The following is an 11,792-nucleotide window of genomic DNA, read 5'->3' as shown; positions in this document are numbered from 1 at the left end:
CCAGTGTGGAGATAGTTTGGGTGGAGATTTGTACATTAGCAGGAAGATTGCGTAGTCGATCACATGGATATGAAAGCTGTGTTGTGTTTACGTGACCGTCCAATACAAATATTTTTGTCACTAAAATCAATGAATAATCGTGGTAAAATATTGTGATCTCAATCTTGATCAAATTATGCTGGGCTTACACTACACAAGTTCTTATGGAATTTGAGAGTCGCAGACAATCTTCCAATGTCGGACTGAAATCACGGGAGTCGTGCTGGAGTTGTGAACCAGGCTGACAGCCGCGCAACCTGAACACTTTACCGTCAAATACAGGGTTAGGAGTGAGAGTTATTGGGGGACGAGATCAGCAAATAAAGCTGGTCAAATAACTAAAGGAAGTCCCCCGCTCGGAATATTGAATTAACTTTTTTTAAATTAAATAATCACAATCGCGTTCGCGGTTCTTAATGTGATCATGCATGACATATAGCCTACGTGATAAGGCCATATAGTTGTTTGTATTTACTTAACACCCAGTCCATTTTACCTGCTAAAAAAATACTTTTTATTTGACTGAAATCACTTTTTCATTATATTAATCTCAAAAGGAATCTAGTTGTAGTCTTGTAATATGAGACCCCCTGTCTGTGACTGAAGACTCAGAGAACTAATGACTAGTTGTCTTCACGTGTGAGTTGATTGTCTTTAGATGTGAGAGGGTTTCAGTCTTCAGTCTTTTCCAAGTCTTTAAAAAGTCCTCTAGTGTAAGCCCAGCATTAATTGTGATAATCATTTTGGCCATAGTAGTGCAGCCCTAGTTGGGCTTTAGATACATGCTGTCATGGGTTGATACCCAGAGGCCGGTTTTGATTTCAGATTCATAAGCGCCTTTCACATTTCCATAACACCGATCTGTTGGGGATTTAAGGAAAGTGACATATTGTTCATAAGTCCTCAAAGTCTTCCCGTGATAACACTGGTTAAAATCTCCAAGGACGAACTTTGGGGCATCCGGGTAGATTGAGTTGAGTCGGGCAGTGATGCCGTCGATGATCTCTCCCGCCTTGGCTAGGTTGGCTGCTGTAGCTCGCGGAGGAATGTAAACAACCGTGAAGAAAAGTAGCAACTCTTTGTCAGGGCGCAGTGAGATGGTCAAGTATTCAATATGAGGAGTGCAGTCGTCTATCCAAGACGTGATAACAACTTCCTTGCAGTACCGCTCATTTACGAAAAAACACACTCCTCCACTTTGACTCTTCCCCGACTCTAGTGTGCGGTCCCGCCTATATGGGCCCCTAAACCCATTTATCCTGCAGTCCTCATCCAGGTCAGCTTCATCGAGCCACGTTTCAGTAAACGCTAGAAGGCCGGTATCCCTGATTTCCTGGTCAGATTCGACCCTATCTTTCAGCTTAGCCCTCTTCTTCTTCCCCTTCATAGACTGCACGTTGGATAGCAGGATGGTGGGCAGCGGATGAGGAGGAATGGTGAACTTGAAGGGTCCATGAGCAGACTGTGGATGAGGTTCTGGACAGAGGATGCGTTCCAGCAGGTTTGAGCAGCACACAAGGTGCTCGCAGGAGTTATATTGGGCCCGATATGGGGTCAGATGAAATTTTTTCAGTACATATTCGAAGTCAGATTCGAGCCTTTTTTCTGAGTCCTCGATATTAAAGTCACCGAGTACGAGCAGACGTGTAGAGAGGGATGAGGCTTGTGTGAGGAGTATAGTGAAATCTACTAAGAACATGCCAGATGAGATACTGGGAGATACAGGTTCAGGAAGTATAGGTGGCCTGTAAATGAGGATTACTGCTGTGGAGAGGGCTTTGAAAACGAGGAACTTGAAGGATTCTACTGGGGTGAGTTCTGTGAGTTTTGTGATCCTGAAATCCGTTTTGTGTATAACAGCGAGGCCACACGCACGGCCAGAGGGGTGGGGTTCGGGGAGGAAAATGTATTCAGGGGGGGTTGCTTGGTTGAGAAATGAAAAGTTACTGGGTGTTTGCCAGATCTCAGTGAGCAGAAGAAAGTCCAGGTGGTTGTCTATGATTAGTTTATTGATGGAGCTGGCATTCATTCTCTTGTTGATTGATCGGGTGTGAATGAGGGCACATTTCCCACATCCCAGGTCTGCATCTGTAAAGGTAAACGGTTTGGACATTGAGTATTTCGGTTTCAGTGTTTGGAATGCAGCATGTAACACACTTACAGGCTTTCATAATTGCATTATACACACACTGTACGCACACACAGGCCCCTAGACATGATCAGGTAAAATCGCTCTGCGCCGGCTGTCCCTATGGAGAGGAAGACTGCGCCTCAGCTACCTTCCGACCGCTGAGCATCATCATCATCATCTTCAACCGCTTATCCTTAGTCGGGTCGCGGGGGCAGCAGCTTGAGCAGGGAACCCCAAACTTCTCTTTCCCGGGCCACATCAACCAGCTCTGACTGGGGGATCCCGAGGCGTTCCCAGTGTGGAGATATAATCTCTCCACTTAGTGCAGGCAGGCAGGCAGGCAGGCAGACAGGCAGGCAGACAGACAGGCACGCAGACAGGCACGCACGCAGACACGCACAGCAATAAAGAACCAAACGTTTGCATAAGCACTGTGGCCCTCTCTAGGCTGTCACTGAGCAACTATCTTACTAAATATCACCACATTTGCATAATTTAGTCCAACATTTCTGAAAACATAGCAATACAAAAAAAATAATAGTTTTAACGTCAGTAATAAACTGGCAAAGTGTCATGATGATTTCTAGAAGTTAAACAATCTTAAAACATCCTAAGATTTCAGTTTAAAAATAAGAAAAAAAAGTCACTCATCTATCAAAATAATCATGATCAATAATGGTTAATTGCCTGAAAAGGTGCGTTTATTTTACTGACCTTGAGGAGCAGCCATTTGAAGGTCTGTCAGTCAAACAGTAGCAGACAGACACCTGGCACACAGGTGAGTTAGGGGCGGGGCCTCAGAGGACAGGTAAACCGGTCTCAGGTAATGACTGTGAGGGAGAGGAGAGGATCACATGATGGTAGGGCGTTAGTAAGATCAGATAAAATAAGTAATATTTACAATAAATACATTCTGAAAAGTGCAAAAGGCAAAACAAAACAGTATAAAACAAGTTAATATGGTGTGTTAATCCTTTTTTGTCCTTATTGTTTTATTTGTCTTTATAGTTTTATTGCTTGAAGCTAAAATGGCCGACGGCTGAATAAGAGCCATTAAGTTAATGTGTGATTCATAATCCGTTCAGTTGACTAATAGTTTCAACAATGAACGAACAGAATATTGGTAAGTTCAAATAAACAGTCCCACAGTCCCACACTGACACATACCTGGTAGACACACACACACACACACACACAAAAACACACACACACACACACACTGCACACACACAGGAAGAACAGAGTTGTGAAGCCATTGTTTTGGTCTCTTCCTGTCTCACAGCTGTTCTGACGATCAGTTTCAACATTTGATTTGATTTGTTATTTTGAACATGAAAAAGAAAAGAGAAAATAATGATGTCACACCAAATAGAATAAAGTTCATGAATGAATAAAGATATATACACAAGGTAAGGTAACTTTATTTGTACCTGAGGGTAGATTTGGTTGCAGTTAAAAAGAATTGGCTGCTTACACACACACGCAGACAACATTAACAACAGCGACAGACAGTGACATATGGGAGAAGCTGAAATTCACCATATAGTGGGTGGGATCCATCTTCTGAGATAGACCCAGCTAGTCTCTGTAGCTGCCTTGTATGCAGGGAGTCTGGGTTCAGCTGTGGCTCTCCAATCAGCCTGTCTAGACACATGAACCACAAACACTTGATGATGAACAACATGTTGGAACAGGAGAAGAAGAAGTTTACACGTATTTATTCCCTCCCCTTCTCCTTAACTCATTTTAATTAAACTTCCTTAGTCATAATTATTATTATTATTATTATTATTATTATTATTATTATTATTATTATTATTATTATTATTATTATTATTATTATTATTATTATTATTATTATTATTATTATTATTGTTATTATTATTATTATTATTATTATTATTATTAACATTTATATATCAGTCAGTGGGATGTTCCACATTTAGTTTTTTACACGTTTTATCACATTCTTTAGTTCAGACACATACACACACACACACACACCTACAGGCACGCACACACACACACACACACACACACACACACACACACATACACACACACACACACCTACAGGCATGCACACACACACACACCTACACACACACACACACACACACACACACACACACCTACAGGCACGCACGCACACACACATACACACACACCTACACACACGCACACACACACATACACATTCTCTCTCAATATATACATATATATATAGAGCTATATATTCTTTTTTTTTAACATATCCAAATATATAATTTTTTTTCTAAAAATAAAATGTGTTACTTATATGAGGCAATAGGAAAGACAGCCCCTATAAAGGAAAGGCAAGGCAAGGCAAGGCAAGTTTATTTCTACAGCACAATTCAGACACAAGGCCACTCAAAGTGCTTTACAGGGGCAAGATTAGAATACATAAAACACATTAGAAAACATTTAAAAGCAAAAGGTTCTGCAGGTGGGGGCCACAGACCATTTCCCTGACTGACCTCATCTTCTCTGGCTGATTTCTGCATCTCACCACTAGAGGCAGCGTGAGGCGGTGTCTGCAGCCCATAGGAGGTGCTCTGGTAAACGAGACTGTCTATCCCACTGTGTGTGTGTGTGTGTGTGTGTGTGTGTGTGTGTGTGTGTATGTGTGTGTATGTGTGTGTGTGTGTGTGTGTGTGTGTGCGTGTGCGTGCGTGTAGAGGTGTGTGACTCATTCTCTTTTCAATTCATTTCCATTGAGGAAAACATTCCACCTTTATCAGATAAAGACCTGTTTCAACATCCGCTGACATTTAAGACACACACACACACACACACACACACACACACACACACACACACACACACACACAGACACACACGCACACACACACAGAGACACACACGCACACAGTCACTCACTCACAAACACACGCACACACAGAGACACACACGCACTCACTCTCACACACACACACACACACACTCACTCTCACACACACACACACACACACAGTCACACACACACACACACACACACACACACACACACACACACACAGTCAAACACACACACACACTCACTCTCACGCTCTCACTGAGATTATGATGAAATATATCTGAGTAAGTTGTTTTTGTTTTTACTACTTATTTGAATTGTATTCAGAACAATCTGTCACACACACACACACACACACACACACACACACACACACACACACACACACACAGAGAGACACACACACACACACACAGAGACACACACACACAGTTATCAGTTATCGCTGAACTTTTCCACTAACAAGTTCATACAGAGACCATTTTTAGGAAATTGTGAAATCGTTGACATGCAGTTCTGAAGAAATCGCTCTGCTCTCTTAAGGGGTCCATACAGTATCTGAACGGTGTGTGTGTGTGTGTGTGTGTGTGTGTGTGTGTGTGTGTGTGTGAGTGTGTCTCTCTGTCCCCATCCTTACCCCCCCCCCCCTCCATAGAGTCTCAGTCCTCTTCACAGCCCGGGTCGTTCTCTGCATGTCATTCCCCTCTCTGTCTGTCTGTCTGTCTGTCTGTCTGTCTGTCTGTCTGTCTGTCTGTCTGTCTGTCTGTCTGTCTGTCTGTCTGTCTGTCTGTCCTCTTCACAGCAGACCCGGGTCGTTCTCTGCATGTCATTCCCCTCTCTGTCTATATGTATCATAAAGCAAAAATGCAGAAAAATATATTAAAACAACAACAACAACCTCTCTTCTGCAGAATCCCTGACTCCAGCTTCAAGGAATGTGTTAAGTGAACCCTCAGGTGAACCGCTCTCCTGATGATGAAAAACATCACTTTAACTGGAAGTGTGTGTGTGTGTGTGTGTGTGTGTGTGTGTGTGTGTGTGTGTGTGTGTGTGTGTGTGTGTGTGTGTGTGTGTGTGTGTGTGTGTGATCGCGGTTTGTCTCAACTCGTCGATTTAATTTCTTGTATAAACTTATAATGTTCTGATGAAATGAAGCAGCTGCAAACAGTCACAGGTGTGTGTTTGTGTGTGTGTGTGTGTGTGCGCTTTATCGTTTCTTGTAAATGCATTTACGTTCGTCGTTCTCTGCATGTCACTCCCCTCTCTGCCCCATTTCAACTCTGTCTCTACACTATCAATAAAGCATAAAAATGCCAAAATAAATCTTAAAAATAAATAATAATAATAATAATAATAATAATAATAATAATAATAATAATAATAATAATAATAATAATAATAATAATAATAATAATAATAATAATATAGATGTAGGATGAAGCCTTGAAGAGTTAAAATCTTTATTTGCATTTTCACAACATATTAGTGTAAGTTTTTACAGAGCAGATTTTGGGTACAGCCTTTATTCTTTTTATAAATATAAAATGTCCATGCATATACAGGTCTTAAAAATGCATTTTCTGCATGTTATTAAGAAGAAAATGTCTCATAAATCAGACAGTGAATAACATATGAACAAATCCTTCAGTAATAACCTTCAGAATAGTGCTAAGATGCATTTTCTGCATGCTTCTAGACGTCCTCTAAGCTCCACTAATAACTGCACTGTATCAGAGTGAAGGGATTGAATATGTTTCCCCTATTAGTTTATCATTTTCCTTATTTCGTTTTGTTTTAAATCTTTCTAGCGTGTCAGACAATTTCACCCCTTCCCCCCCCCCCCCCCCCCCCCATAGAGTCTCAGTCCTCTTCACAGCAGACCCGGGTTAGAATCCAGCCCGGGTCGTTCTCTGCATGTCATTCCCCTCTCTGACACATTTCATCTCTGTCTCTACACACTGTCTGATAATAAAGCATGATGAAAAAGAAAATAAATTAATAAATCATCTCAGATTATAGTGGAATAAAATACGATCCCAGAAAGGTTTAGTTCGCAGCTCATAAACAAAGGTATGATTAGGATTGATTGATTGATTGATTGATTGTCTTTATTTTTCGAATATGCAAGCAATAAAATATCAATTGATGAAGAAAAAAAAAAGAAGAAAAAAAAAGAAAAAACAGAGAGACTTTCTACATGCTCAAAAGGGGGTGGGAGGGGCGCTCCGGTGGTGTAGTGGATGGAGCGTTGCAGTGGTCACAGGTTTGAATCCGACCCGTGGACCTTTGCTGCAGGTCATCCCCCTCTCTCTCTCTCTCTCTCTCTCTCTCTCTCTCTCTGTCTCTCTCTCTCTCTCTCTCTCTCTCTCTCTCTCTCTCTCTCTCTCTCCCCATTTCAACTCTGTACTGTCTAGTAAAGCTTGAAAATGACAAAAAATAATCTTAAAAAAAAAGGGGGTAGGACAGGGCTGTACAGTGCGACAGTTTTGATCGCATTTGCTACTGAAATTGATCACGTGCGATGATGAATACGAACCCATTAGCACTCGTGCGACAGCTTGCTAATGAGGAGAGGCTGTCTCTTTGAAACACAGAGGAGCGCTGCACTGCACTGCTTAGAGGGCTCTACATTAACACTGCGGGTAAATGAGTCTTAGGCAAGTAAGTTATTGAATCCACCCTCCACTTTGGCTGGTGAAAGATGTGTCCTCGGGATCTGTGCGGGTGCAGCGATTCTAGGTATAAAAACTTCACCAACGGCAATTACCGGAAGGAGACGGCACATTACCGCAGTTAAGTTAGCTCGTGTACAAACAGAACATTTCCTGTGCGCCTTCACATTAAAAGCCTGTTATTAGCCAAACGTGAGTTGACTTTTATTTTGAAGCCGGTAAGAACAGGAAGTTAGCGCTTTTTTCTAGCTTGAAAGGCAACTCATTCAGCTGCAGAGAGCAGTCAACAGTAGCCTAGTCTATTTACAAAGTTTTAAATAAGCCACTGAAAAGCTACTCCCAACACATTCACAACAACCTATTTAATTTATCCTAAATTGTACCAATATTTATACTTATTTATTTAATAGGCTATGTTTAATGTTTTAAAGTTTGGTTTTAATTAACAGAAGGACATTATAATAATAATTCTGAATCAGCAAAAAATTGCAATTGGCAGGTTAGATTCTTTTTTCTAAATTGCAATCAGTGCACCCCTATTAATTTTTCTACAATTATTACTGCACCCACTAGGATATCATATTAATTGTGAATCTCAAATGAGACCAGGATGACATGCTCAAAGGTAATTAGAGCAAAATGCAAGGGTTAAGGTTATGCAAGTTTTCAATCATAGCCTACTTTGTGTGCTACCAAATTTATTTTTGTGCTACTGAATTTTTTTGCTTGCTAGCACCAGTGCTACCACCTGAAAAAATAAGCGTACAGCCCTGGGGTAGGAGGAAGTAAAAAACGTATCTAGTCCTACCCCTTAACAGATCAATTTGGCTTGGATAGTTAGTATTATGTTATTAACATTTCAGTATGATAAAAAGCTATAATAATGCATATATATGTATGAATAATGAATAATTGTGTGTATATATATCTATATATATAGACTTTGACCTTTAAAACACTTGTACAAACTGTAAACATTACAAACAGTTTTTTTTTAACCTTTATTTCTACAGGTAAATCCCATTGAGGCCGAAGACTCTTTTTCAAGGGAGACCTGTTTTCCTTTCCCACGTTACCATTCACACACACATTCACACACCGATAGCAGCAGGCTAACTATCGACATTCACACTTCATGCACTAACATATTAGGCTACATATACTTATATATACAAGATACATCTCCTAGATTTTGACTGCAGCCTCCAAGTGTGCAGTCACCAAACAGTTAACAATCTGACTAACTTTTTAATTCCCTCACGGCGCATATGAAGAGTTATCTTATAGGTGTGATAACAATGTAAATATGACTGTTGTTTTTCTAAAAATAAATTATTTCCATGTGTCCAAGGAGTGAAACTAACTGAGCCAATAATCTGAGCGGGAAAAACCCAGCACACACACACACTGAGACACACACACACACACAGCCACTCACTCACTCTCCCTCCCTCTCCCTGCGTTCTCTGAACAAAGCCATGTGACTATAGCCTACACACACACACACACACACACACACACACACACACACACACACACACACACACACACACACACACACACACACACACACACTTCACAGCCTACACACACACACACACTGCGGAGTTTCCCATTTCCCGTAACTTTCTATCTGTAATAGCAGCAGGACGTCCTTATATGGCAAAAATGGGCGGGGTTTAGCGCCGAACAAGGACATAATGGGCATGGCTAACGTCGTGTAGGACTATAAAATCACAGCTGCGGTGATGAAATGTTTCATTCTAAGGCAAGGCAAGGCAAGGTTATTTATTTATATGTATAGCACAATTCAAAGTGCTTTTTCTAACCTAAACAGACACGGAGTTAAATATGAACATGTCACTACAGCCCGTGTGGAACGTATTGCTGGGACAGGCCGCCATATTGAATTCACCTTTCTTCCCCGTGGCGTTCTCTCTGTCCGTCTACCTGATATTCTGTCTGCCGTTCATCCTACTGGACATTCTCTCTACAAGGTATGTTTGTTACTGTGGGACTGTGGGAGTGTGGGACTGTTTTTATTTGTTTATTTAGATCAGGGCTGCATGTATGACTTCTGCAGTGTTGGTAAAAATAATAGATGTTTAAAAAAAATATAAGAAAATTTACAAAAACATTTTATTTTAATTGTTAATTAAAGTTTTTTTGTATTCCATTGTATTAATTTGTTTATTTAAATCAGGGCTGCAACTTAGACAGGGCTGCAGTGTTAAAAAAAAAATGTTTTGAAAATATATAAAAATTTAAAAAATATTTTAAAATTAAATAAATAAATAGCAATAATAATTTGCAAAAAAATGTTTCATTGTGGATTTAAGTTTTTTCGTATTCTATAGTATTCATTCGTTTACTTGGGATGCAACTTTGACTATTCTGCAGTGTTGTAAAAAAAGAAAAGTTTTAAAAATATATTTAAAAAATGGCAATTTCTAACAAATTATGTGTGCATTTGCATCTCTTTAAAAAAAAAAATATATATATATGTAATTTTATAAATTCATAAAAAAAACCTTTGTACAGGGTCTTAAAAATGCATTTCAACATTCTAATAAAATAAGATAAAACATTGAAAAATGTATAGTCATTTTTATATATTCTATTCTCATTAAGAAAAAAAAAATAACCATTCTTCCCTTTCCTCTGCAGGTTTTCCTGTGTGCGTAGCTACAAGCTGCAGCCTGGCGCCTCCGTCTCTCTCTCGTCTGTCTGGACCTGTCTGTCTGTCACTCTCTATAACCACCTCCTCTACATCTTCCCCCTGACACTGATCAACTGGTACCTGAGACCTGTCTACCTGCCCGCCGAGGCCCCGCCCCTCTCTCACCTGTGTGCCCAGGTGTTGGTCTGTCTGCTGCTGTTCGACTTCCAGAGCTTCACCTGGCACTTATTACATCACAAGGTCCCCTGGCTCTACCGCAACTTCCACAAGGTCAGCAAAACAAACGCACATGTATTTTTTCTCCAGGCAATTAAAGGTGTAGTCAGTGATTCTGGAGAACGCTTGCTGTCAAAATCAGTGAATAGCTCCTCATGATCTGCTACCTGTCTGTACTGTGTGTGAACTGGAAAGAAAAACCCAGTGTTAATACACAGCCTAGGCTCTGTAACTGATATGTTGCTAGTTACGGTTGGCCCTTTGTTTACATACCAGTTTACAGAGCTGTGTATTAATACAGATCATGAGGGGATATCCACTTATTGTGACAACAAGCGTTCTCCAGAATCACTGACTGCACCTTTAATAAATGATCACACCATAATATTCTTATGCTATATTATTCTCTATACAGTATATATTCTATGCATTGTGTTATTTTCCATCCAAAACAGTATCTAACACCTCTCTCTCTCTCTCTCTCTCTCTCTCTCTCTCTCTCTCTCTCTCTCTCTCTCTCTCTCTCTCTCTCTCTCTATCAGGTGCACCATGCCTACACCTCCACCTCTGCTCTCACCACAGAGCACACAGGGGCGTGGGAGACCCTTAGCCTGGGCCTGTTCGCCGCGGCCACCCCCTACCTCCTGGGAGTCCACCCTCTCACCGAGATGGTCTTCTTCACTGTGAACATCTGGCTGTCTGTGGAGGACCACTGTGGCTACGACCTGCCCTTTGCCACACACAGGCTGGTTCCCTTTGGGCTGTACGGGGGGGCCAGGCATCACGACCTACACCACCTCAAGTCCAAAGTGAACTACGCACCTTACTTTACTCACTGGGACCGTCTGGCCGGCACCCTGTGTACACACCAGGACTAGAAGGGATGTGGACTATTATTATTTTTTTTAAGATTTTTTTTTCTTCTGAACAAAACAAGATTTTTTTCAAGCTATAGTGCGTAACTTTTTTCATATGAATTCATGTCGGTTGCGTTCAAGCCATCGCAAAGGTGAACTACGCACCTTACTTTACTCACTGGGACCCTGTGTACACACCAGGACTAGAAGGGATGTGGACAATTATTTTAAGAAGGTTTTTCAGGAACAAAACAAGATAGAGGGGGGGTGACAGAAGTTACGCACTGTGGCTTTAATGGACTCTAATGTCGAGGAGTTTTCGTCTTTTATATTAAAAGACTGAAGGACAATGTGCACTAGGACACTTTATATATTTGCA

The 11,792-nt window shown here is 40.9% G+C and overlaps 1 protein-coding gene across 1 annotated transcript in view; it reads left to right on the top strand.

Moving 5' to 3' along the window:
* The first annotated feature begins 9,432 nt into the window (after positions 1-9,432).
* Positions 9,433-11,792, top strand: part of ch25h (cholesterol 25-hydroxylase) — a 2,569-nt gene continuing 209 nt past the window's right edge. The window contains exons 1-3 of the mRNA XM_080054446.1: positions 9,433-9,657; positions 10,328-10,610; positions 11,099-11,792. The exon at positions 11,099-11,792 is cut by the window's right edge and continues 209 nt beyond it. Of these exons, the coding sequence (XP_079910572.1) occupies positions 9,512-9,657; positions 10,328-10,610; positions 11,099-11,434 (765 nt within the window). The 5' untranslated portion in view covers positions 9,433-9,511 and the 3' untranslated portion in view covers positions 11,435-11,792. The remainder of the gene's footprint in view (positions 9,658-10,327; positions 10,611-11,098) is intronic.

The sequence above is a fragment of the Ammodytes marinus genome, assembly GCF_949987685.1.
Source record: "Ammodytes marinus genome assembly, contig: scaffold_34, whole genome shotgun sequence".
Taxonomy (NCBI): Eukaryota; Metazoa; Chordata; class Actinopteri; order Uranoscopiformes; family Ammodytidae; genus Ammodytes; species Ammodytes marinus.
Note: the sequence above shows the minus strand (reverse complement) of the source record. Positions and strands in the feature narration are given on the sequence as shown.